At 48.8% G+C, this 27,595-nt stretch overlaps 2 protein-coding genes and 1 pseudogene across 10 annotated transcripts in view; all 3 read left to right on the top strand.

Annotated features, from left to right (window-relative positions):
* Positions 1–20,028, top strand: part of LAMB2 (laminin subunit beta 2) — a 60,752-nt gene extending 40,724 nt beyond the window's left edge. Inside the window, exons 23-33 of the mRNA XM_066617935.1 lie at positions 546–642; positions 1,767–2,139; positions 4,220–4,404; positions 5,108–5,349; positions 7,469–7,672; positions 7,932–8,076; positions 9,249–9,456; positions 10,408–10,549; positions 12,028–12,204; positions 14,753–14,912; positions 18,529–20,028. Of these exons, the coding sequence (XP_066474032.1) occupies positions 546–642; positions 1,767–2,139; positions 4,220–4,404; positions 5,108–5,349; positions 7,469–7,672; positions 7,932–8,076; positions 9,249–9,456; positions 10,408–10,549; positions 12,028–12,204; positions 14,753–14,912; positions 18,529–18,665 (2,070 nt within the window). The 3' untranslated portion in view covers positions 18,666–20,028. The remainder of the gene's footprint in view (positions 1–545; positions 643–1,766; positions 2,140–4,219; positions 4,405–5,107; positions 5,350–7,468; positions 7,673–7,931; positions 8,077–9,248; positions 9,457–10,407; positions 10,550–12,027; positions 12,205–14,752; positions 14,913–18,528) is intronic.
* Positions 18,115–18,233, top strand: LOC136643196 (5S ribosomal RNA; annotated as a pseudogene).
* Positions 20,029–25,524: 5,496 nt separating the features above from the next.
* USP19 (ubiquitin specific peptidase 19) overlaps positions 25,525–27,595 on the top strand; it is a 43,340-nt gene continuing 41,269 nt past the window's right edge. For 6 of the 9 annotated variants that reach the window (XM_066618425.1, XM_066618424.1, XM_066618422.1 and 3 more), the window contains exon 1: positions 25,596–25,683. The gene's annotated coding sequence lies outside the window, so the exon portion shown is untranslated. Of the gene's footprint in view, positions 25,567–25,592; positions 25,684–25,802; positions 25,865–27,595 lie in introns of those variants that run through there. The other 3 variants (XM_066618420.1, XM_066618419.1, XM_066618418.1) reach the window with 3 other exon arrangements.

The raw sequence follows: 27,595 nt of genomic DNA, 5'->3' as shown, positions 1-27,595 counted from the left end.
CACTAGCTGACCTTAGAGAAACCATCATTCTCTCAACCACAGATCTCCTCTCTACAGTATGGAAGTGATAATGCTTACAGAGCTGTTGTGAGGATTACTGAGATAATGTTGGTGGCGCCCACTGAACAGTTTACATTGCTATTTGCATTATGATTATTAAGTCTCAGGTCTATGCTTAGGTGTCTTGACAGCACCTTGGGTAGTACACAAATGCTTGCTTTGTATGTAGCTATGTTTGCTTTGTACATACATTTGCTGGCGTACCTGGGGCGACTGGGGGTTCACTTCCCTTTTTAGGTTTTCTGAAGGCATCAGAAGGCTATTGAGGGCCAGGAAGGCCGCTTGCAGCCTCTCCGGCCCGAGCCTCTCCCTAGCTTCAGAAGGCCTAAAAATGTAACTTCTGGTTTTCTCCAAAAATCGGAAGCAATGTTTTTTTAGGCTTTGGGGGACATTTTGTAGTCCTGGCCCCAGGCAGCACAGGGGCCAGGATTGCAATTGCTTTGGGGGATTTCTGACATTCTGCTTCCAACGGCCATATCTTCTAGTTCACAGGGCAATGCCAATGTCGGCCAGGTTTTGGGGGCCGCACCTGCTCAGAATGCCAGGAGAACCACTGGGGGGAGCCCCAGCAGCAATGCAGAGGTGAGTGTGGCCAGCGAACAGGTAGGTGTGGGCCACAAACACTGAAGGCAGCAGAAGTGGCAGAGTCAAAGGACAGGGACAAATGAAATCTCATGATTGTACCTTGCCATGCAGAAGATCTGAAAATACTCACTTTGATTTATTTTTAAAAGACAGTTTCCAGGCCTCGTAGCTTGTATCCAGAGAACGGTGTGTGGATCTTCACTCGTACAGTGGGGATTTCCTGCTTTTTTCCTGTTGCAACCCTTGCACCACTGAAACACCATTTCTGGGGGTTGGGAGACCCTTTGGCATAGCAAGGGATGTGGCACAGAAGAATGGGATTGGCAATGCCTTCTGCTCACACAAGGGGCTCCCTGAATCCAAGGCATGCTTACAAGAACAGACTCTTACCCACTTCCCCCAAACGGTTGGAGTGCTGGGAGTGGCACAGAACTGTTGCTTCTTTTATAGTGAATGAACACAGGAGACTTAGGCTGTCTCTGTAATATCCACCTATTTTAAAAATATGCAAGGGTTGTATATTGGGAGCAGACTTGTAAAGCAAGCAACACAATCATTACTCCTGCATCGGATCTCCAAAGAGCAACAGTTGGGTCCCCATTTCAGCCAACTCCCAGCTAAATACCCATCTCTCGCACTCAGTCTCTCTGTAACCGTAAATAGCTGTTTCTCTGTCCTCCCTCCAACTGAGTTCTGTGACATTTCAAAAGGCTGGTTTTCATCCTTATTAAAGGCCCTTCTGCTCAACTACTGACGACTTACTAGGTACAAGTTAGGCCAAACCCAAGTGAAAGTTTCAGTCACCATAATCAAGATGGCTACACTTGTTAAAATATGCTTGGAAGTCTGACAAGAATCACGGCTAAAATTGTGTTTGATACTTATTAATACTAACCCATAAATAAGGACCACACGCTATGAGAAAATAGGAACTGTATTTATTTAAATAAGTCGGTGAATATATTTTGGGAAAGTGTTGCTGTGGGGTCCTAGATACTAATCTCCTTATATGGTGATTTCTATTGGAAGGGGTTAATGCCTTGTGGGAATAAGCTGCAAAGAAGTACTGGGAAGGGAAAGGTTTTATTCTCTCTTGCTAACTAAGTTTGTGTTGTGGGCAGCCTGTGACTGTGATCCCCGTGGAATCGAGACTCCCCAGTGCCATCGCATCACCGGGCACTGCTCCTGCCGCCCGGGCGTGTCAGGCGTGCGCTGTGACCAGTGTTCCCGTGGCTTCGCCGGCGACTTCCCTGCCTGTCAACCTTGCCACCAGTGCTTCGGGGACTGGGACCGCATTGTGCAGGACTTGGCAACCCGCACCCGCGGCCTGGTCCAGCGCGCCCAGCAGCTCCAGCAAACTGGCCTCACTGGGGCATTTGAGGGCACCTTCCGCCGACTACAGGACAAGCTCAGTGCTGTCCAGGCTATTGTCAATGCCCGCAATGCCACTGCCAGTGCCATCACCCACCTCCTGCATAATATGGGTGACCTGCGGTGAGTGAAAGGTGGTCCCAGCACTGCATGAACTTGACACATGTGCTGGGAAAGTCTGGTGCCTAAGAGCAGAGGGAGAGGCAAGATCAGAGACAGGGGAGTATCTGTGGTTTTATGGTAGAGCATTGCATTCAAGCAGTGACCAAATTTAGTCCCTGACATCTCCAGGTAGAAAGGCCAGGAAAGACCCCATCTGCAAAGCCATTGCCAGTTGGGGAAGAGGGGTTAGCAACCTGCGGCCCACAGGCCCGATCCGGCCCACCACCGAAGGCAATCCAACCCACACAGTTTGGAAGGCAAAGTCTCCTGCCCAGTTTGCCGTGCACCAGACAGGGAATGGCATAGCTGTTTGCCCCGGCTCACAGAATCCCTGTGCCATAAGCCTGGGCAGGGAGTTCTACCATTCCTTATCCAGCACACAGCAGATTGGGTGGAAGGCTTGTTATGGTCCTATACCTGTCCTTGGGTCTACTGGCCTTAAGCTCCTTCCCCTTATTGGGTAATTCAAGCCCAAGGAAAAGAAAAGAAAAGGGCTGGATGGGGTGGGGAGTGTTTTAAATGGAAAAGGGTTAATACAGGTTGCAGGATCTCCCACTTTATTCTGAATATCAAAACCCCAAGTTTAAGTTGACAGAAAGGCCATTAAAATTGTTAATAGCAAACCATATATTCACACACAACTCCAAGAACTAGAGAAAGGGAAGATCACGCAAGAAACCACTCCTAGGGCTCACCTACCGCTGACAATGAGGCTCTTCTCATCTCTGTTCCACATTCTTTTATAGCCTCAATCCTTAGCCAAATCAGCTGACCAGCATTTCCCTCTTCAGTAATCACATTACTTTGCCCCAGCTGGTAGAAGAACTACAACCTAAGCAAAACATGGCCTTAAATGGGCCAGCACATTACAAGGCTTCTCCTCCCACATTGAGTTCTGTGCCTACACTTCTGGGAGCTCAGTAACCCAGGAGTTCAACCCCTTTGCTGGAAAGGTTGCTGACCCCTGATGTTATCAAGACTGCACTAGAGGGACCAATGGATTGACTTGGTATAAGTCAACTTCAATGCTTTGCTAGATGGGATCTGATAGAGCCACCCATCTAGTCAAGTACTCTCTCCAGCAGATGCTTCTCCAGGTGCAAAGTTCACAAGGAGGGTATCCTGTCCAGTCATCCCTTGCTCTCTGTCTCCAACATCTAGCAGGAGTGCCAGCAGACACCAGTGGGGCAGTGCCTGAGGGCCCATGTCCATCAGTGGGCCCACCTGGTCAGGCCAACCCCTTAGATATTGGCAGTGATAATGCCCATTGTGCCATCAGGGTAGATAGAGAAGGGGTGGGGGAGCTCCAGCAACCTGGTGCCATCAAAAATATACAACCTCTGAATGTGGTAGTTCTGTTTTTTGATAGATTCGTGAATAACAATTAATTAAAAAAATGCAGTGAATCCTTCTTAAAAGGGTAATAATTACAGCCTGTTATCTGATTGCAAGCATCTTACTTGATTAATCGGATGGTTATGATTGTTCATTTATATGTAGATATTTTATGTAAATTAAACAATTTACATACAAGCTACACAAATCTGCATATGATCTAAGGCCCAATTCTATCTATCCCTCCCCATGGGTGCAGCTCTGCCAAAATGGGCATGCTGTACTGGGGGGGGGGGGGTGCAGATTGGGAGGCTTCAGCAGGGAAAGAGGATTTAAGTCCCCTTAACCCTGTGTAAGCCTCCAGCTCCACTAGATCTCCTTGGACCTGCTACTGATTTTGCTAGCACAAGTCCGAAGAGAGTAAGGGAGGCTGCTACTGGATAGGATCCACCCCCTCCTGCAGCCTCCCCACCCTGTTCCTCTCCCTTTTTGCAATCTCTGTTAGGCTGCACCTTTGGGACATGAGTTCTGGTGATGCAGTGTATCCATAGGTTTGGGCCCCAAGAGAACCAATTGATAAGAGCTGGATCCTTAGTAGGAAAAGTGTGTGCTGTATTCCTCCTATCCCTGTCTGTAAAGGACAGGAATGGGGATCAAGACTAGGAGGGCTGGCCCACTGCAATTCTCTCTTACATCCTCTTATTAGGCAAGAGATAGCAGAGGTCACGGAAACACTTACCCGCCTAGAGGGGTTGCTTACAGTCATTGAGGACAAGAACGTCGACGATGACCGTAACTTAAGCATCCTGGAGCGCAGTGCCCACAGCCTCAACCTTAGCCTGGCAGACCTGGTACGCCAGCTTGATGCCCTCAAGAATGCCAATGTCCTGGGTGAGTGTCCAACATACTACTTCAACTAGAGGTGAAGCAACTCTAAAACCATTCCCTGCTGTTCTTGGGATTTCTTCTGGCTTGGCCTATCACTTTTGACTGGCAGCTTCCACTCAGGTGATGACGGAATGCTGTCTCTGGCAAGAGGAATGGTAAAGAGCATGAGCCGTGAGCTGGAAGTTCCTGTTGTGAATCTTACCTCACCTATGAGCTTGTGGTGTAACCTTAGAACAAAGACAGACATCATGGCTGGGGTCAAACATAAAGCGAAACCATGACTTGTGCTAACCATAGTTCAAAACTCGCCCCATGGTTTGAGCTTCCAGGTGTATGGCAGGCAAACCATGATTTAGAGCTGCCTAGGAGCAACCTGGTCCTTTGCCCTAGTAACCACTAAACTACACTAGTATAGAATCTAATCCTTTTCCCCCAACCCACTCCCTTTCTTCTCCTCGCAGCTTCCCCACCTTGTCATGTATCACTGAGGTCTATGCCTCAGGCAGAGCAAAAGCAGAGCCAGGCCTGTCCCCAAAACCAAAGCATTCAGACCTAGAGGAGATAGCAAGAAAAGCTTCCAGATCAGAAACTGCACTTGTGGTGGTGAAGTTGGGCTTGTTTTGTACTGCCGCCTTCATTCCATTCTGGGTTTTACTGCCCAGCACAGGCCTCTAATAAGCCTACTTTAATATCTGATCCTGACCAGGTGCCTATGACAGCGTACGCCAGTCCTTTGTGCAGTCACGGGAAGCTGAACATCGGGCCAACACTTCCACCTTGGCTGTGCCTAGCCCTGTCAGCCAGTCAGCTGCTTCCCGGCACCGCACGGAACACTTGATGACGGCACGGAGAGACGCTTTCAATCGGCAGAATGCAGCCAACCGGCGAGCTCTCGGTGACCTATCGACACGTGTTGGGGGACTGAGCCTACGTCAGATTAATGAGAAGGTGAGTGAGCTGGGAAGGCAATGCTCCAAGGAAGTATGGAGGTTAGGCGAAGAGTTGGTGTTGAGAATGGAGCATGATGGGAAATTGGGCATAAGAACATAAGAACAGCCCCACTGGATCAGGCCATAGGCCCATCTAGTCCAGCTTCCTGTATCTCACAGCGGCCCACCAAATGCCCCAGGGAGCACACTAGATAACAAGAGACCTCATCCTGGTGCCCTCCCTTGCATCTGACATAACCCATTTCTAAAATCAGGAGGTTGCGCATACACATCATGGCTTGTACCCCATAATGGATTTTTCCTCCAGAAACTTGTCCAATCCCCTTTTAAAGGCGTCCAGGCCAGACGCCAGCACCACATCCTGTGGCAAGGAGTTCCACAGACCGACCACACACTGAGTAAAGAAATATTTTCTTTTGTCTGTCCTAACCCGCCCAACACTCAATTTTAGTGGATGTCCCCTGGTTCTGGTATTATGTGAGAGTGTAAAGAGCATCTCCCTATCCACTCTGTTCATCCCCTGCATAATTTTGTATGTCTCAATCATGTCCCCCCTCAGGCATCTCTTTTCTAGGCTGAAGAGGCCCAAACGTCGTAGCCTTTCCTCATAAGGAAAGTGCCCCAGCCCCAAAATCATCTTAGTCGCTCTCTTTTGCACCTTTTCCATTTCCACTATGTCTTTTTTGAGATGCGGTGACCAGAACTGGACACAATACTCCAGGTGTGGCCTTACCATCGATTTGTACAACGGCATTATAATACTAGCCGTTTTGTTCTCAATACCCTTCCTAATGATCCCAAGCATAGAATTGGCCTTCTTCACTGCCGCCGCACATTGGGTCGACACTTTCATCGACCTGTCCACCACCACCCCAAGATCTCTCTCCTGATCTGTCACAGACAGCTCAGAACCCATCAGCCTATATGTGAAGTTTTGATTTTTTGCCTCAATGTGCATGACTTTACACTTACTGACATTGAAGCGCATCTGCCATTTTGCTGCCCATTCTGCCAGTCTAGAGAGATCCTTCTGGAGCTCCTCACAATCACTTCTGGTCTTCACCACTCGGAAAAGTTTTGGTGTTGTCTGCAAACTTAGCCACTTCACTGCTCAACCCTGTCTCCAGGTCATTTATGAAGAGGTTGAAAAGCACCGGTCCCAGGACAGATCCTTGGGGCACACCGCTTTTCACCTCTCTCCATTGTGAAAATTGCCCATTGACACCCACTCTCTGCTTCCTGGCCTCCAACCAGTTCTCAATCCACGAGAGGACCTGTCCTCTAATTCCCTGACTGTGGAGTTTTTTCAGTAGCCTTTGGTGAGGGACCGTGTCAAACGCCTTCTGAAAGTCCAGATATATAATGTCCACGGGTTCTCCCACATCCACATGCCTGTTGACCTTTTCAAAGAATTCTATAAGGGCAAAGTACCTGAGGAATCAAAAGGTCTGGTCATTGGACTTCATGTGCATGAAGTCTGCCTGGGTGAAGTGAGAATGACCAAGTCAAATGTATGTGATTAGTCAGCCTGGGTTGTGGGGAAGGATAGACCAGCTTGGGGTGGTGTCGTGAGGTATGGCCCAAACCTATGCTTTGATTTATGGCAGAAGAATAGTGTCCCTCTGCTGTAAATGGGTTGCCAACCACACAGGCAGTGGTGACCATTTTCAAACTGCCACTGAAAAGGAGTGGCCGCATCAGAGGCTTGCTGCCGTGACCAGCAACCTGCTCAGGTGCAAGTAAATCAGTGTGGGGGGACAGATTATGGGTAAGAAGGAGGTGGATCCAGCGGTAATCACGCACACTGGATCTTATCCCCCCTTTCCAAAACCTCCCCACCCTTTCCCCTCCTTGAACATACACCACCAAAGTACGTGGCTTATATTCGAGGAGATCCATAGCAGACCTTGGAGGTAAGTAAAAATGTTTTTTACTTACATCCCTTTAACCTTCATGTTGTTGCTCCCCCCACCATAGCATGCAGAGAATGCCTTTTTGGTGTGGCTGCCTGCTATTGTGGGGTGGGAGATAGGATTGGCCTTGCAGTCTTGTCAAGCAGGGCAAGGAATAAGAGATGGCCACAACCTGTGCAATTGTCCCATTGCACCTTCTCCTAGGTATGTGGTGCCTCAGGTGATGCTCCCTGCTCCAGCAGCCCCTGCGGAGGGGCCGGCTGCCGCGATGAAGATGGCAGGCGTCACTGCGGAGGCCTCAACTGCAATGGGGCTGTGTCCACCGCTGATAATGCATTGGACCGAGCCCGCCATGCTGAGGGTGAACTGCGCCGTGCTGTGGCTGATGTAGATGTCCTGCTGCGTCAGGTAAGCTTTGATGGGAACAGCAAGGTTTGCTTTGGGGGCAGGAATGGGGGGGGGGGGAAAGGTTCTCAGCTTTCTGCATTTGTCATATTCCATCAGAAGGGCCCAAATGAGGCATGACACATGTCCCAGGACATAGTTCCAGAGGCATTAAATGGAGCTAAGACGTTACTGCTATTCCTGGAACCAGAGTTCTCTGCATTTCCTGTGTATCTGCTGCCCCCTGCTGACTGACCAGGGGATCTGGAATGTTTTTGGGCAGGTGGCTGAGGCAAAGGCACGGGCAGGTGAAGCGAAGCAGAGAGCTCAGGCAGCTTTGGACAACGCTAACGCTACCAAAGCCCGGCTGGAGCGCTCTAACAAGGAGCTGCGAGACCTCATTCAGCAAATCAAGGGGTTCCTGAATCGTAAGTGCAAGTTCAGGCAGTTCTCTTCTGCCCCAGATCTAGGGCAGATCTAGATTTGTTACATTTGTTCTGTCCCATCCCCTCCAGAGGTGCTCTCCCTGCCACTCTTAAAAGCTTCCAGATGCCATTTAGAACACCCAATAAAACACACAAAATTAAAAAACAAGAAGCCCCAAATGATAACCCATACTATACAACACCGAGAGCCTTTATCCTGGGTTGCAGATTTCCTCCCCAGTGCCAGCTTGGCTGGAATCTGGGCATTGTTTTGTAAGTCTGAATTTGGTACCCAAAAAGTGCCAGCATTCCACAAAAGAAAACCCTCAAAAACTATGATGATAAATATTGCAGAACAAACAAGTAAGCAAGAGTATTATGCTTTAAAAAAAATCAAATTCACATACAAGCTTGCCTTGGAGGGGGCAAGGTCAGCAGTTCCCAAACTTTTCAGTGCTGTGACCCACCTTGTCCCCCATGGTGGGTTGCAACTCTATTTGCAGTGCTCCCTCCAGTGTTCCAATGCCTTATTGCAGCGATTCCCAAACTGTCAGGACTCATGGCGCCTCTGCAGGTGCAGTGTTGGAAGTTACTAGTTACTAGTTACTACTCTTGGAAGTTACTAGTGATGACATCATCGCCAGTTACTTTTGGGTATAGGGACCCAAAATGCTGCAACGACAGATGTAAGAGGGCCAGGGAGGGCAGGTGGGCTTTTCCCAGTGCATGAAAATCCCGCACTGGAGTTCTTCCTGCTGTGCCAAGCCTCCAACCACTGTTTAGAACAGTGCAGTCTCCCTGCATCCCATGACCACCTGGCAAGTGTTTTGCCCCAGGGCATCATGATGTACAGTTTGGGAACCATTGCCATTGTACAATGTAATGTTGCCAAAACCCAATGTACAGTTTTGGGTTGTTCCGTGACCCACCCTGCTGTCCCCTGTAGGCCTCAGAATGCCCCTCAGAAATGACTTCTGATCAAACCAAAATATTGATGGAGGTCAGCATGTTCAGGGATTGTGAACTAGCTGAGGTCATATGTGGCCATCTCGGGGGTACTCAGGAAGGAACGGGAAAAGAGAGGAACACAAGGCAGAGAGATCTCTGGGGTGGACTTGTGGAGGCGTCTATTATTCTATCCATTCACAGTCCTTACTGACCCATCTCTCACACAGTTGAGGGAGCTGATCCTGACAGCATTGAACTGGTGGCTACTCGTGTCCTGGACCTCTCCATCCCAGCATCCCCTCCGCAGATCCACCATCTTGCTGAAGAGATCAAGCAGCGTGTCAGCAGCCTGGCCAATGTGGATGCCATCTTGGACCAAACAGCAGGGGATGTTCGCAAAGCAGGGCAGCTGCTGCAAAATGCACGCCGTGCCAAGTGAGTGGGGGAGTAAGTGGGGAGGAGTATGCACCATTCATCCCTAGGGAAGAGACCACACAGCTGAAACTGATATCCCTCCTCAAAAAAAAAAAAAAAATCATTTTTCATTCTGAGCAGTAAGATAACATTCTGCAAGAAGACAGGAAGTGACAGCTTAGTAGCTCACAGTGCTAAACAAACACTTCACCAGAAGACTGTCAAGGCATTGGCAAGATTGCCAGTTGGGTTCTGGGTATAATTCATTCAAAGTACTCATCATCACCTTTAAAGCCCTGGCAGCCCAACCCTATCCAATTTTTCAGCACTGTTGCAGCCACAATGCACAAACATTCCCTTCCCTTGAGGAGGCCTCTGTGACTGCACCCTGCACCACAGGATGCAGCGCATACCCCATTGGCACAGCTGCATCAGTGCAGTGACTGAGCTGCAAATGGTTTTGGACCAAATGCCTCAAGGACCATCTCCTCCAACACAATCTTGTCCATCCATTATAGTCTGCATGTGGGGTCTTTCTGCATGTCTCACCACCATCAGAACTGTGGTTTCTAGGAATCCTTCTCAGGCAGAGCAGTTGATGTAGAATGCCCTGCCCCGGAAGAGCCATCTTGCCCCCTCTATATTCATTTCTGACACAGGTAGAAAACTTGCTTTTGTTGTGGAAGGCTTTTGGCCTGATCCTTTGGGTGTAATTTGCTTTGCTCCTTCAGGAAATAATGCATGTAGTAGTTTTAATTTTGCAAAGGCCTTCTTTGTTGTGTGATTAAATTGTTATTTTTTTTAATGAAATATAATGTGGTGGAATACAAATGAATAAGATCTGAACCAATGGCCAGTGTAGCACATAGATTGAGTGCTGGGTTTGGACATGGGCTGAGCGCCTTTCTCCTCTTTGAAGATTGCCATTTGGCCTGAAGGCTGGTGTTCTTAGCTGCAGCTTTCTCCCTCCAGTACCCAGGCAGAGAGTGTAAAGAGCAGAGCAGAGGCGGTGAAGAGGGCTCTAGATGATGCCAAGCGAGCCCAAAATGCTGCCGAGAGAGCCATCCGTAATGCAGCCAGGGACATCCTTGACACTGTGAATGCGGTTGACATGGTAAGCCTGGTATCAGCTCCACAAAGAACCTGCTCAGCAACTACATGGAGAACTCTAGATCTCTCTTCCCTGCTTTTCTGTGAGCTACACTGAAGTGTGCATCTCAGGACTCAATTAGTGCAAGCCTAGAGTCAGGAAAAACACCATGGGGTCAAGGAAAGGCTTAACTGGGGCCCCAGGTAAATAAAGGAAGTCATGCAGTGATTTCAGCCCAGGACCAGTTTATTAGCTGCCCTCTGAACAAAACAAAGGCCATGGAGAAAAAGAGTGTTTAGCCCTTATGGTACAGACTACAAAACGCTCTAGATGTCCATGAGTATGAATAGCTTAGTTAAGGTGTGGACAAAGGAACCGTATATAGTTCCTTACAACAGCACATGGAAAACCAAGCCTTATCTACAGTTCCATTCATCCTGAATGCTCGATGAGCATTCTGTGCTGGTTGATTCAGGTGAACATAGCTGTTGCAGAACAAGTTGAGAAAGCTTTGAGCCACACATTTGGTAGGTGACTATGCTGGGGATAGAGCTGAACTTTGGAGGTTTTCTTCTGGGAGTTAGACATAGCTATGCTTAAGACAGGAAGGCCAGTTGAGAAGGCTGAAGGGTGGCCTTAAAAAGCCACTTGCTATTGCACTCCAAGATGGAATTAGAGGTTCAGTTGAACCTGAGAGGTATGGGCTAATGTGCTGTGTAGCCACAGATTAGCAGGTCCCTCTCCCTCCTTACGGGCCAGCAGCAACTAATCAAAACAAGATTTTAAACTTGTCATTGTCTAGTTTTAGGCTTATTTTTCTTTTAAAACACCAGCAGCATAGGGGCACAATCTGGATGGGAGAAAGGGTTAACCATTTCTTCTGCACTACTTTCATGCTAAAAATCTCCTCCTGAAAGCTACTGTGGGTGTTTGGCTGCCATGGTGGCGAATGGCATCTTCAAGGGCCCAATGCAATTGTGGAGGGATTTGGCATGAAAATATCATGGGGGCAAAAGGTTAAAAATACCTTACCTCCATGACATGGTCCCAGTCTGGACTGGGTCCCTGTTGCTCTTTAAGAGTAAAAGTATGCCTGTATCTAGACAATGACACATTTAACATCTTGTCTACTTTGGCCTTGGAGATGGGAATGAGAAAGCGGCAAAGACAAGGTGTTGGAAATCCAAGCCAAGTGTTAATGTGTCTTCCCCATCCAGTTCTAATCTTGGAGACTGCTGTAGTTCTTGTAGTACAAAAGACTATTTCATTACTAAAGAAGGGGGAAACAGGCAGAGAAAAGGAAGTGAGAACTCACATCAGGGCCTGGATGGATAAGGGAAATGAGTGAAAATGGAGCTCCTTTTGTGTTCCTCCTCTATCCTCTGTCCCCAAATCCATATTGTTGAAGGCCTATCTTACATGAGAAGACATGCCTGCCTGCTTGTTTATCCATACTCTTCCTGTCTCATCCCAATTTGCCTCTCTTCCTCCATTGGAATTAGATCCAGAAACATACAGCAAGTGCTGAGGGTAACCTGGCTGAAGCCATGGAACAGGTGGGTCACCTGGACAAGCAGGTGGATGCCCTCAAGATGAAACGGGCCAACAACACCCTGGCAGCCTCACGAGCTGAAGAGACAGCCAATGCCGCAAGGGACCGGGCTGAGGAGGCCGAACAGGTAAGTGAAAACAGGCAGGGGCAGCCCTTTGGGTTTAAGGTGGGGCTGGGAGGACAAGTGGAGCTTCCTCAATGCATTACACATGTGCAAGGTCCACAGAGGTGGGCAGCCTATCTCAACTCTGAGTGGGTTTTGATTTCACAAGAATTCTACCTTCCATTTCTCCCCAAAGGCAGCTTATGGTAAATAATGCAAATGTTGCAATTCAAACATTGCTGATGTACACAGATGTTTTGAAACTCTTCATATTCTTATGCAGATATTTCACATGTCCTCTTAGACATGTCTTTTCATGTCTCTGCCACAATCTTCATTTAAATCTCTCCCTGGAAATTCAGTCTTGCCAATTTCATCCAAATATCTCACATTTTATTAAGGATCTCAGGTGCCCTGAGAAACCTCATTGATATTACTAAGCACTAAACCACACAATATGCATATTGTGTGAGCTGGTTCTTTAAATGCTTGGCTTTTGGTAAAAATAGTACATGGGGAGGAGTGAGCAATTCAGAGTGAACTGTGGAAGGGGGATTTTAATGCTTTGCCGCTGCTGTGATTCTAATCTAGATCATGCTCCCTTGCTCTGTAGTAGTAAAAAAGCTTCCAGCAGGGAAGGGGGGGGGGGGCTGATCCAGATTGGAACCATGGCAGGACAAAGTATTAATGCTCCCCTCCATCCCTGCCAGTTACCTCTGAATCACCCACACACCCCCAAGTGCTATTTTTCCCCAAAGCTAAGTACTTAAAGGGCCACATCATGCATTAATTCTCACATGTTGCATGGTCCTAAATGTTCCAGAATGAATACAGCATATCAATGAACTGTTTTTATTTAATCATTATGTGGTTGTTCCTCCAAGAAGGTCACAGTCCCCCAGGTTTCCTCCTCCTGTTTCTTTACAGAACCCTATGAAGTAGGTTAGGCTGAAAGGTTATAGTTGGGGAGTTCTTGATCTTTGATAAAGGATAACATAATTGTCGGAAATTGACTCTTGAGGCACTTGGAAGAAAATCAAATGAAGTTGGGCAGCAGAAATATTTTTATCACATGTGACCAGTGTCTAGAGCAGTGTTTTTCAACTTTTCTCATCTCACAGCACACTGACAAGGTGCTAAAATGGTCAAGGCACACCATTGGTTTTTTGACACAAGGCACACCATGCTGCCAATGAAGTGCTCCCAAGCCCAATGCTTCTATTAATAAATGAACCTCCCCCAAATTCCCATGGCACACCAATGTACCATGGCAAGCTGGTTGAAAATGGCTAGAGGGAGCAGTCCTTAAAGCGGAGTTCAGCAGGTGGTTGGGAGGCTAGGTAATTGCTGAAGTCTCCAGCACTCTCTGGGAGAATTTGAGAGCCACTATGTTCTTGTGTGGGCGGGAGCGGGGAGGCAGCAGGGGCGGGGGAAGGCAGCGGCGCGATCCCCAGGATCGTGGGGATCGCGCCGCTCAGGGGGGGTGCAGGGGCTTGGGTACACGTACCCAAGCCCCTACAGCCTCCCGGGGGTGCGGGGAGCCTGGCACGACCTGCAGCAGGGCTCCCTGCAACAGTGAAAGTAGATGCAGAGCGATTGCGCCCCACCTCTGTGAAGTGGAGCGCAGTCGCTCCACATCTACTTTCAATGCTGCGGGGAGCCCTGCTGCAGGTCACGCTGGGCTCCCCGCACCCCCGGGAGGCTGCAGGGGCTTGGGTACCCAAGCCCCTGCAGCCCCCCCCCGAGCGGCACGATCCTGGGGATTGCGCCACTGCCTCCTCGCTGCCTCCAGGCTGCCCCCGCCCCTTAAGGGGGCAGGGGCCAGGGCCCGCAGGCTGGGGCATCGCGTCACCCCAGTTTGAAAAGCTCTGCTCCAGCAAATGGAAAGCCCACCTTCCCCTCTAGCCATGAGGCCCTGGCAACTGCGCCTCTCTCAACATCCCTTTCGAATCACTGAATCACAGAGCTAGAAGGGGCTGGAAATGTCCAAAAGGCAGGACATCAACTCCCACCCCGATCTGTCTGTGCATTGTAGTCTCCAAGCAAACATATATGCCTAGAAAGGAAATAGATTCAGGTGATTGAGGACCCAATCCTTTTCCAGCTCCACTGTAGCCACAATGCAGCCCCATGGTAAGGGAAAAAACATTCCCATACCTCGAGAAGGCTCCAGTGTCTGCCCCTCCACCACAGGATGCAGCACACACCCCACAGGCACAGCTGCACCAGCACTGGAAAACTGAATAGGATTGGGCCCTCAAGTAGTTCTATCAAATCAGACACTGTAGGAACAGTGCTCTCCTTGCATCCCCTCCCCCCAAATCCTCCAGTCACTCACCAGTTTGATTTAGGAGGAAATTCCTTCCTAGCCCCAGATATGGTGACCAGCAGAATCACTGGCCTGAACAAAACCTGTCCACTTGAGTTATTCTGAAACTGCATTTATGAGGCAGTTCCTGCCTTTGGTGATGGCTGTCCTTCTCACAGTGCCCCAGAGATGGAGGGGAATGTGAGTCTGGAGGTCTGCTGTTCTTATCCACCTGCCTAACCTGAATTTCCTGCTGCATCCCAGGTGCTGGAAGGACCACTGACTGATCAGTACCGCAAAATGAAGGACCTAGTGGAACACAAAGCCCAGCATGTGTTGCGGGCCCGGCAAAAAGCGGAGCGCCTACGGGATGAGGCCCAGGGGCTGCTGCAGGATGCCCGGGATAAGCTGCAGCGGTTGAACAGTAAGTGCCCATAGCAGAGGGGGGTGTAGTAGCTCCAATTCTGCCTGCATGACATGCCCCAAAATAAACCAAGTTCAAGGTTCTGTACTATACCATTCCTTCCCATATTCTGTACTTGTTATAGGCAGGGCTTTTTTTCTAATGGAACGCGGGGGGACGGAGTTCCGGCACCTTTTTGCAGGGGCCCCTCCCCTTTGGAGGCATTCCAGGAGGGGGGGAGCAAAACAGAGGCATTCGCTGGGTGGGTGCTGGGGGGTGCAGGGTGAGCGGGCGCCTGGCCCCTGCCTGACCGCACAATGATCCCCTCCTGCCCACATCTCCAAGCTCTTGTCTGAGCCCAGCCCGCTTCCCCTCCCCCCGCGCTCTGCTTCCTAGCGCAGCTTCCAAGCCAGTGGAGGGCGCGGGGGACACGCGCCAACGCTGAGGAGGAGGACGGACAGCCAGTCAGGGAGACGGGCTGTGGCACCCACGGAACGCCCAGGTACTGGCTTGGTGGAGGAGGAGGGGAAGGAAGCTGGCTGGTGCAGTCCCGTGCCAATCTGCAGCACGAGCCTAGGCATGTCTACTCAGAAGTAAGTTCCATTGTGTTCAATGGGGCTTGCTCCTGGGAAAGTGTCATAGCCTTGCAGCCTGAGTAGCCAGGCAGAGGCGTGGCTCTGTGGCTGCAGTCCTCTCCACACTTTCCTGGGAGGAAGCCCCACTGCCTCTAATGGGACTGACTTCTGAGTAGACAGGCACAGGATTGGACCCTGAGGCTGCCATCCTATCCACAGTAAGCCCCATTCACTAAAGTGGACTTCTGAGTAGACATGCATAGGATTGGGCTCTTAGGCTGCAATCCTAGGCACTTTTCTGGGAGTAAGCTCCATTGACTAGAATGAGATTTACTTCAGAGTAGACATACCTAGGATTGGGCTCTTAATCCTGGCAGAGATATATATCTGCACCCATTTTTGCATGCTAAGGGTAGGTGAAAAGGGATTCTATGTGTGTACAATGTGCTGTCCAGCCTTGCCAGAGATCCTCCTCATCCTTCCCCCACAAGCATGCCCTCCGCCAGCCAGCATTTGCAGCTCCTCTCCAGCAATGCACAGCAGCTGCTCAGGGCAGCAGAGAACATACAATTGCATTCTAAGCGCCTTCCCAAAGACACAGAGTATTCTGATACCTGAATTAAACCATATTTAATCACTTGTTTGCAAACGTAGCTGTTTCTATGTGCACCTAAGGACCCCTCTTGTGTAAGAATTCCGTTTTTGTTCTTACTCCCACAGTTGCTTAGAGTAATTTTACTACATGGAACTCATGTAAGCCATTTTTTGGAATCCATTCACTGCTTCCTCTCCTCGAAGTAGTGCCACACTACATACTACACGCTACAAGTGCACCTGTACAGTATTTTTCCCCAGCATTTTTATGTAGAAAAAATAGCTAGGGGAAAGGGGATGTGGAGATTGACAGCCCGATCCTATGCATGTCTACTCAGAAGTCAGTTCATCTTTAGGGGGAAGCACATAAAAATATTTTATTTCTCCAATAAAAAATGGTTTATAAATAAATAAATAAAAGATTAACAAGTTGTGAGTTCCTGCACCTTTTTATTTACAAAAAAAGCACTGGTTATAGGTGTGTATGTTTTGCATTTGATTTGTATTCTCCATCTAAGATTTGAGTTTTCAAATTATTATTAAAAAAAAAATTTATTCCTAAGAACTGGATTGGTAGAATTAGGGGGCAAAGAAAATCATAATGACTGAGGGTAAGTTGGAGAGGAAGCTTTAATTAAGCCCTGCCTTATCCTTCCTTTGGTGTCCCAGTTTTTAGCAGACTATACTCACACCTCTGAAACTGTACTATATACCTGGCAAGGCCATAGGTCCATCTAGTCAGTATTTTCTACACACAGACTGGCAGCAACTCTCCAGGGTTTCAAATGGAGCAGGATTTTTCTAGGTCTGACCTGGGTATTTGAAACATTTTTCGTGCAAAACATGTGCTGTACCACTGAGCTGTGGCCCCTTCCCAGTGACGTCTCTAATCATTCCGTATCATGAACACTAGAAACTTAAGATGAGTTTTAACAAAAAACTGAGCGGTTCTCCAGGAACTTCACTTTCAGTTAAACATAGGGTGATCAGATACAAACGGGACAGAGTGCCTATGCCTTTAACCATTGTATAACCACTGTCCCCCTTTGTATCCAGTAACTCTTAGTTAAAAACCACACCTGGCATAAGACTTGTGATCAGGAAAAATATATCAAGCTCTACATACTGTATAGCAAACTAGAAGAGCTGAGAATCCACACTGAGGGAACAGAAAGATGTCTATGGGGAGTGTGTAGGAGGGCAGTCAAGCTACAGCCAGCACATCCATGAGGTAACCTGAGGCATCTTGCAACAGTGGTGAATGGGGGGGAGCAAGGGGGCAGTGAATTTGGGATGCTCTTCTTCATCCTGCTGCCTCCTTCCAGCCCTTTGCAGAGACTTGCATCAATCCACTCCCTGTATGGCATTTAAAATTTAAGGGGACATGTTCCCTTTAAGCTTTAAATCCTTAGCAAGGAGTGAAGAAGGAAGGGGGCAGAAGATTGCTCCTTCCTTGTACCGCATTAAAGGGACTGCATCCCTGTATACTCCAAACCCTGCAGCAAGGAGGTAACAATTTTTTTTCTTGAAGGTCCATGTTTGACTCCACCCCCAGCGAAGGAGACAACTGTGAGAAGGGGCAGTGCACCCATTGGGCCAGTCTTGGGTCAGACTCTTCAGAGGGGAGGAACATCTTACAGGAGGAGGATTTTATTGGCAGGAAGCTGTGCCTTCTCTGTGCAAGCACAGAATCTGACACCTTGCACAAAATTCAGCATTTTCCAGTTGCTTCAAGGACTGGAAACATCACTTTCCCAATTCTAAACAGCAGGAAAAGGCCTCTTTGTCCTGAGCTGCTTTCACAGTATACAGTGAGGTTAGCATCCATGGAGGACTGAAGGGTCCACTGAGCCAAGCCTCAAACCAAACATACACCCTAATCCACCTTCCCTGCTGCTCTTTCAGAATTTAGGTGTCTAAGGGAATTAATTATGCATCATGGGAGTGAGGAAAGCAGCTCCCTCCCTCTGAAAGAATCTGCTGCTTGCATCACATCCATTCAGCACCCTCCCCTCCCAGCTCTCTGCTGACTGTGTTAGCACTTCAGGGACCACTAGGGAAGCCAAATTACCCTGCACATGCCTGATCTCATCTGATTTCAGAAGCTAAGCAGGGTCAGGCCTGGTTAGTACTTGGATGGGAGACCGCCTGGGAATACCGGGTGCTGTAGGCTTATACCATAGTCTTTCGAGACTGAAGGTTGCCAACCAGGGAAGATGGATTTTAAAAAAAAACAACACTCCAAAGTGAGCTGGCAGCTGGGAAAGGGGATAGTAATTCATTTGCTCTAAGGGAGTGGCCACAGTTGGTCTCCAACCTCAAGAGCCAGAAATCCTGGAGCTTGTTCTTTCAACTCTGGAGTCAAAAACAGGAAAGTGCTAATGGTGTTGTCCTTTCCTTTTTCTACCTCCTCTCTCTTCCCCCCCCCCCCCCGATTTTTCATCCTGCTGACTTGCATCACTACTCAGCACTGGAAGAAACATACGAAGAAAACGAGAGGTCACTGGAAGCGAAAGCAGCTCAACTGGATGGGCTAGAAGCCAAGATGAAGGGCATCTTGGGAGACATCAACCAGCAGATCCAAATCTACAATACATGCCAGTGATGCACCAATTCTCTCCTCCCTGCTGCAGGAGACCCATTTGCCACCCCACCTATGTGTGCTTGGAAAAAAAACAAAACCTTGGCCACACCCACCTAGTGCCTGGAGCAGTTTCCTATGCTCATTTCTTCCCAAGGTTGCTTGATGTGGGCTATCACTCTCATCCCATCTTCCCTGAGCAGCACCACAAGCCTCAAACCTTCCTCATGAGACTCCCACTCCCTGGTAGAATCCAGCATCTGGTAGCACTTGGAGGCCACATACAGAAGCCTTGCCTGAATTATTTCACAGAAATGTCTGTCTGTTGCAGCAAAAACAGCAAGTCTTGTAGCACCTTAACATCAAACGCATTTGAAACTTAAGTAGGCTTTATCAGATGCATGAAGTATTAACCTCCTGTTGGCAGACATAGACATCCAAGCATTTTGAGGGGGAAAACTGTGAACAGTTTGGCCAAACAGACACAAAATGCAAGAGGTGTAATAATCTGGCAACTGCATAGACTATAACTCTTGTATTTCATGCCCATTTAACCCCATTGCTCACAATTTTTGTTTCTCTAAAACTGTGGCTATATTGGTCTGCCAGCTGAGGATTATTCTTCAGGCTTTAACAAATGTATCAGACTAGTGATTCTCAAACATTTTAGTACCAGGACCCACTTTTTAGAATGACAATCTGTTGGGACCCACTGGAAGTGATGTCAATTGGCTGGAAGTGACATCATGAAGCAGGAAAATTTTTAACACCCCCCCCCCCAGATGACAAAACCAAATTAAATAAGTAAATTAAAAGTTTACTATAAGTGTAAGTTCAAAAATTTATTTAAAATAAAGAAGAATCCTCCTAACTCTCGCAAGCAGTTGCTGATCTGTTAAAAATTTTTTGCCAAACATCCCAAAGGCTGCAATCCTATTAACGCTTACCTGAGAGTAAGCCCCATTGACTACCATTGTTAAAAGCATATACACAGTAGCCTGTTAAAAGAACAGATCTGCAACATTTTCCCAAATGCAATCACATACCATGGCAGCATCAAGTGTAATATATTAAAAATAAAATACTCATTAAAATGAATGGGAACCCACCTGACCATGGCTCATGCCCCACCTAACGGGTCCTGACCCACAGTTTAAGAAACCTGGTATTAGAGAAGACATTAAAGAGCTACAGGATTTGTTCTGAAGTCTGCAATGCTCTCTTCCTCAGTGTTGAAACGTTATGGAGTAGTTCGAATTGGGGTGCCTAAGCGAGGGTCAGATGAGGTGTTAGATGGACACAGGCATTGGCGTGTCTGTTGCACATAATCTGTCCCAACCAGAGTGGCTTGCAGTTGTCTGTGAATAAAGGCCCATTGCTGTCTGCACCATACCGTGTAGTTTCTTCATGTGGTCAAACCTATCATCACAACTCCTTCCAAGAACATGTCTGTACTGCTAGTTTCCTCCAGGGCAGAGCCTTAATGTAAATGGTTTAACATGAAGTAGGTGTGCACTTTAGGCCTTTGTTTCCCAAATGTGGCTATCAAAAACTTTTGATGTGGCCACTGAGATATGAAAGAAGAAATAGGGTCAGATAGGCAGAAAAGAGGCAAGCAAGAAGAAAACCACAGCAGAAGAAGGAGAATCACTGGTGGGGGCTGGCAGGCTTGCCCTGTCCTGGATCCTGGGAACAAGAGAATCTGCAGGAGAGGTGGGGCGAATGTGCACCTTCATGCATTCGTTTCCAAGACTGTGGATCTTCCCCCTTTCCCCTTATGGCTCAGAGTGATTTTGCCCCATTGGGCTGTTTGCAGAAAGGGAAAAGGCCTGAAATGAGAACCACTGATGGGAGAGGGGGACCATGCACATGCTATGTTCATAACTGAACATATATGTTGCTTGCTGCCCAACAGTCTCCCTGCCTGAACTGACTGGGTTGATCTCAGACGTTGCATTGAAGGCCCCCCACCTACTGGCGTTGGGGAACTTCAATGTGCATGCCGAGGCCCCAGAGGTAGGTGCAGCTCAGGATTTCATGGCCGCCATGGGCCTGTCACAAAAGATCTCTACCCCAACCCATGAGGCTGGACACATGTTAGACCTGGTGTTTGTGTCTGGGTAAAGGGATGGTGATCTGGCTATGGAGGAGATCAAGATCACTCCGTTGTCATGGACGGATCACTTCCTGGTAAGGTTTAGACTTATTGCGGCCTCTTATCTCTGCAAAGGCGGAGGACCTTATTGTATGGTCCGTCCCCAGAGACTGGTGGGTCCAAATGGTTTCCTGAGGGCTCTGGGGGATTTTCCTGCTGCTAAGGCCACTGTCTCATCTGAGGATCTGGTTGATCTCTGGAACACAGAGATGGCCAGGACTGTGGATGAGATTGCTCCTGAGCGGAGCCTCTCAGCCAGCAGAGTCAAAGTGACTCCTTGGTTTACCAAGGAGCTACGAATGATGAAGTGGCAGGGCAGGCGTCTTAAGCAAGAGTGGGGCCTAGGACCTATTAGACACTAGGGCCTATTACAGGGCCTATTCCGTGTGACAGTGGCAGCAAAACATTCCTTCTTCTCTGCCACTATTGCGTCTGCACAAAGCAGGTCAGCGGAACTGTTCCGTGTGGTGCGGGGTCTCCTCCATCAGACCCCACCAGTGGATTGGGGGAGCACATGGAGGTCCACTGTAACACCTTTGTTAGGCACTTTGCAGATAAAATTGCTCTAATTCGCCATGACTGGGACTCCACATTAGCAATGCCTGGTGATGTCCCCATGACATCTGTCAGTCCTGGTTTGTGGGATTCTTTTCAGCTTGTGGAACCTGAGGATGTGGACAGGATCCTTTGGAGCGTGAGGCTGTCTGCCTGCCCGCTGGATCCATGCCCAGAATGGCTGATTAGATCCGCCCAGGAGGGACTGGCCAAGTGGACAGACAGGGTAGTGAATTCATCTTTGAGGGAGGGGGTACTGCCAACAGCTCTAAAGCAAGCAGTGGTTCGCCCCCTTCTGAAAAGCCCTCTCTGGACCCCTCTGTATTAGACAATTATTGGCCTGTATCTAACCTCCCGTTTCTGGGCAAAGTGTTAGAGCAGGTGGTGGCATCTCAGCTCCAGAGGGCCTTGGATGAAGCGGATTATCTCGATCCCTTTCAGTCTGGCTTCAGGCTGGGCTTTGGGATGGAGACAACCTTGGTCGCCTTGGTGGATGACCTACGCTGTGGGCTGGATGGTGGGAGTGCATCCATACTGGTTGTTCTGGACCTCTCAGCGGCTTTTGATACCATTGACCATGGTATCCTTCTGGGACAGTTGGTTGAGTTGGGGACTGGAGGCACTGTTTTGCAGTGGTTCCGCTCCTTCTTGGTCAACAGGTCCCAGATGGTGGTCCTGGGGGACTCCTGTTCGGCACCTTGGCCTTTAGAGTGTGGGGTGCTGCAGAGTTCTATACTGTCCCCCATGTTATTTAACATCTATATGAAACTGCTGGGAGAGGTCATCCGGGGATTTGGAGTTGGGTGCCATCAGTATGCTCTATCTCTCCTTTTCACCGGACTCCAGAGTGGCCATCTCTGTCCTGGAGCGCTGCCTGGAGGCAGTTGGGATCTGGATGAGGGCGAACAAGCTGAAATTAAATCCAGACAAGAAAGAGGTCCTCCTGGGGCAGAAATACACGATGCGGGTGCTGGACGATCGCCTTGCTCTGAATGGGGTTGCACTCCCCCTTAAAGAGCAGGCTCACAGCTTGGGGGTTATTCTGGACTCACAGCTGCTCCTGGATGCCCAGGTGTCAGCTGTGGCCAGGAGCGTCTTTGCCCAGCTTCGGTTGGTGCACCAGCTGCAGCCATACCTGCCTCAGTCGGAACTGGCCACGGTTGTCCATGCCATGGTGACATCCAGATTAGACTATTGCAACACGCTCTACATGGGGCTACCCTTGAAGACGGTCTGGAAGTTGCAGCTAGTGCAGAACACGACAGCTTGTGTGGTTGCTGGAGGTCAGCGCTTTGACTCTGTCACACTGCTGCTCTGGCGGCTGCACTGGCTGCTCGTTCGTTTCCGGGCCCAATTCAAGGTGCTGTTTTGACCTTTAAAGCCTTAAACGGCTTGGGACCAGCGTATTTGAGAGATTGCCTTCTTCTATATAGTCCAGCCCGTCCTCTTTGGTCATCAGGAGGGGCCCTGTTGGCTGTGCCACCATTGAAAGAGGTGAGGGGGGTGGCGGCCAGAAACAGAGCTTTCTCAGTGGTGGCTCCTGTACTGTGGAATTCACTCCCCTTTGAGGTTTGAACAGCTCCTTCTCTATTAACCTTCCAGCAAGGCCAGAAGACTTTCTTATTTCAGAAAGTATTTGATGCCTGATAGAGGACATGATGGCTGCTTTTTAAATAATTGCTTTTTCCTGCAACAGGAACAACAATAATTGCTTTTATACCGCTCATTTTAATGCTGCTGGCCTTGCTGTTTTACTATTTATTATTGTATTTTATAATTTTATGCATTTTTATATATTTTATAAGAACATAAGAACAGCCCCGCTGGATCAGGCCAAGGGCCCATCTAGTCCAGCTTCCTGTATCTCACAGTGGCCCACCAAACACCTGAGGGAGCTCACAAGACAACAGACACAACCTGTGGTGTAGCATTTTGGTGCTACTTAGGAGCAACTTGAGATGCTGCGTTGGTGTGGCAGAGAAGCCATAGCAAGAATTAGACAACAGACAAAGGTTTCAGAGAGGTTGAAAGTGCTGGAAGCAGGAGCAAGAATGAAATCAAGGGAGAAGTGAAGTGCAGTCTCCTAGCTCCTGACCCAGCTTTTTATTAAGTCTCAAAACACATGATATATGGTTATGTAGTTGGGAAATTTCCACAAGGATGCTAAAATTCATACCGGCTGCCTACTAGCTAGTTCTAGCTTAACCACAAACACATTCCTAAATATGACTTCTTCACAACATCTTTAAGGCTAACTCTTTCTATAACATTCTGCTGCTCACAGGCACAGAGTTCAATGACCCAACATATTCTCAAGGTTGGTTGAGTGTGCCCAACTGCGCAGGTGTGCCTGACTGTCCTTGATGCCAAATATGCTAAGACATATTAAACTTTAGTGCCTGTGCATGTATATTTACTACACTGTGGCCTGGTGCCCTCCCCTGCATCGCATCTGGCAGTCAGAGGCAGCCTGCCTCTAAAACCAAGAGCTTGCACATACCTACTATGACTTGTATCCTGTCATGAACTTCTCCTCCAGAAATTTGTCCAGTCCCCTCTTAAAGGCATCCAGGCAAAATGCCATCACTACTTCTTGTGGCAAAGAGTTCCACAAACTAATTACACGCTGGTAATTTATGGTTTTTAAGTACTGTTAGCCACCTTGGGTGCCCTTCGAGGAGAAAGGCGGATTACAATCAATATCTGGCACGACAGATATTTAAAAAAAGCACTGTGGCAAACTTCCCAGATAAGTGAGCTGCTGTGAACGATCTCATAGAGTAGCAGTAAATGAACCAAGCTATAAGATGTATGCAAAGTTGCCAACAGTAGTGCCAGACATTATCCATTTAATATAACATATGAGATATTTTACGTAGGTAAAGAAGTCAATTGCAAAGGCATTGCCATGGCATCTATGACAGTGCTTTGTTGTCATTTTCACTTCCTAGTTTCTTCATGCTTGACGGGGCATCAGCACTGTTGCTATAGTACTCATGGCATTGCCACAGTACCATGACAGGAATAGTGGGAATGCTAATGTGGTGGTTTTTTGGTTGCCATGGGACCAAGCAAGGTATTGTCAACACCCTATATTGCTATTTACTGTTTTTAATCATTTGTAAATAGCTCTATGATGTCTACACCTGAAAAGCAGCTTAGAAACTATGCAAATCAAGGGGAGAGCTGGGAAAGTTGAGTGTTGGGAGAGTTAGGACAGACATTTGAAACTGTTTCTTTACCCAGCGTGTAATTAGTCTGTGGAACTCTTTGCCACAAGAAGTAGTGATGGCATCTTGCCTGGATACCTTTAAGAGGGGATTGGACAAATTTCTGGAGAAGTTCATTATGGGTTACAAGTCATAGCAGGTATGTGCAAGCTCTTGGTCTTAGAGGCAGGCTGCCTCTGATTGCCAGATGCAGGGGAGGGCACCAGGCCACAGGTTGTGTCTGTTGTCTTGTGTGCTCCCTGAGGCATTTGGTGGGCCACTGCGAGATACAGGAAGCTGGACTAGATGGGCCTTTGGCCTGAGCCAGCAGGGTTTATATTCTTTTGTAGGGCAGGCCACTGCAGACACCTACTCCGGATTAAGACTACAATCCCATCCACACTTACCTGAGAGTAAGAGCCACTGACTATAATGGGGTTTACTTCTGAGAAGACATAGCTAGGAGTGGGTTCAAAGACCTGAGAGGAAGCACCATTGATCATAATGGGACTCACTTCTGAGTAGATATGGCTCTTAAATCTGCAATCCTGTCCACACTTACCTGGGAGTAAGGCCCACTGACTATAATGGGACTTACTTCTGAGTAGACCTGCATAGGCTTGGGCTGCAAAGCTGCAGTCCCACCCACACTTACCTGGAAGTAAGGCCCACTGACTATAATGGGACTTACTTCTGAGTAGACCTGCATAGGCTGGGGCTCTAACTAGGCCTGCATACAAGGCGGTGTAGAAGAGCAGACAGAACCAGCTCCCATTGCTAACCTGGTTACCAAGGACACTCCCTATGACGTCAGGGCCCCGCCCCGCGCCAAATTCCTCCGCCGCCGCTTCTCCCCCTTCCCCCCCACGTCGGTGGGGACGCGCACAGCCTTCCCTGCACACGTGACACAGCGTGGGTTCGAATTCTTTTCCTTTCCCTCCTCCCGCGCGCCGCCAACGCCAACGCCGCCGCGTCACGTGGTCGTAGAATGTGCCGGCTTCCGGAAGTACGTCACGAGCTCGGGCCTGGCTCCTCCTGAGTCCGCCCGCTCCGAACTTCGGTTCGAAACAAAACAAACCGCGAGGGGTGGGGAGTCGCCGAGGCCTCAGGGGGGAGGGGGCCGGTGAGTGAGCGCGCGCGCGGCTGAGGGGGGCGGGTGGAGGAGCGCGAGGGTGGGGGCTCCAGGGCCTGCGTGAGGAGGCGGGTCTGGAGGGGTCTGCGAGGGGCCGGCTGGAGTGGCCTCTAGGCGGAGGGCTGCACCCTCTGGCCTGGGGGGGAGGTAGCCCCTCCCCGGCCCGCCTGAGGTGAGCCTGTGGCCTTCGCTCCAGGAGCTGTCACTGGGCAGGTGCCTTCCCTGGACAAAGGAGCCCCAGTGGCTGCCGGGCCTGGCTGGGCGTCTGCTGCCCCATGGTGCCCACGCAGCCTGTGTGCTGCTGCTTGGCCCACCCCTTGGCTCCACGGCCTTGTAAAGCTCTGTGGGTCAGGACCCACTGGTGGGTCGGGACGTGTTTTGGGTGGGTCCCCAAAGGGTGAGCATATAGCGCATTGCCTCAGGCCCCAAGGCTATTCAAAGATGAGATCCTATAGCTCTGGGGTGTCAAACGTAAGGCCCAGGGGTGCACATGTGGCCCACAGAAGTGCTTCAGCCGGCCCCCGGGCTCTCCCAGCACCACTGTCGGCTGCTCTCAGCTGCGCTGAGGTGTCTCTGCTGGAAGGGCAGCCCACCCAACAATTGGGCTCTCCCTTATCTTGGAAAACATGATCAAGATTTGCATGCTAGTGCTGTATTTATTTACTTTTTTGTTTATATCTCCAGCAGTGGCAACCTTTTGTGGTCAGACCAAGAGGGGCAGCCATGTAGGTGACGTGCTTGCACTCCCTCGTACTGGATGTTCCTAGGGCTCAGGGACCTGATGTGGTCCACAGAATCTCTCTGGGAAATTATGATGTGGTCCACAGAATCTCTCTGGCCCATTGGCTGCTCTCAGCTGCTGAGCTGTGCTGTCTCTGCAGAAAGGGCAGCCCACATAATAATTTCCCATATGTTGAAAAATATGATCAAGATTTGTGTATTTTCTCTTCTGATGCTTGCAGCTAAGGAATTTCTAGGTGAGGGGAAAAGGTGCTTATTTCTAGTCATGACCTGCTTAGTGACATTACTTCCTACTTAATGCTGTCACTTTCCGGACTGCAGCAGGCATCATGAATGCTATTGGATCCTCTGTAGGAAACTAGTTTTGTCACCCTTGCTGTAGCTGCTAATTGCTCTGCAAAGAGTTCAGCTCCTGCAGTTTGCAAATGTGTAAATATAGGGAGATAAGTATTTGAGGGTTTTCTTTCTGGTTATTATTACTTATAAATAAATAAAATATTTTTTTCTAGATCACCTTTTTTACAAGTTTGGTAAACCTTGGTGGGTCCTAATAGAGGAGCTATTTTCAACCACTGTGCCGTAGCACATTGGTATGCCGCAAATGATCTGCAGGTGTGCCGCAGGAGTTTGGAGGAGGGTCATATACAGGTGTGCACCACTCACGGATGATGGGGATATGTTCCCCTCCTGTTGCTACATGATTAGGTTAAGTGAACATTCAACCTGATCTAGTGTTTTTGTTGTGTATATGGACACTCCCTGCCAGAAACTAGCTGGCTGCACAGGCTACTGGATACTGAGTGCTTTGTCTCTGCATTAAGAGCCTCTTTGCTATTTAAACAGGCACTACTGCAGAGGATGAGAGTCCTGATTGCCACATTAAAGGCATGCTTTGACCAACTTTGTATATGCGGTCTGTCATTAAGCGGAAGGTTGTTAAGTGGTGCATGCCTGTATTAGTAAGGTCATTGGAGGATGTGATCCCTTGGCCAGCAGTGTGGTGTACCTTGTCAACTGTCAAAATACTGATGGTTTGCCTTGACCATTTTAACACCTGCTCTGTGTGCTGTGAGATGAAAAAGGTTGAAAATCACTGTGATAGTGACATTTAAAAGATGGGTCCCAGTGCTAAAAAGTTTGGGAACCACTGTTCTAGATACTG

This window comes from Tiliqua scincoides, chromosome 2 (assembly GCF_035046505.1).
Source record: "Tiliqua scincoides isolate rTilSci1 chromosome 2, rTilSci1.hap2, whole genome shotgun sequence".
NCBI lineage: Eukaryota > Metazoa > Chordata > Lepidosauria > Squamata > Scincidae > Tiliqua > Tiliqua scincoides.
This window is presented reverse-complemented; position numbering and strand designations above follow the sequence as displayed.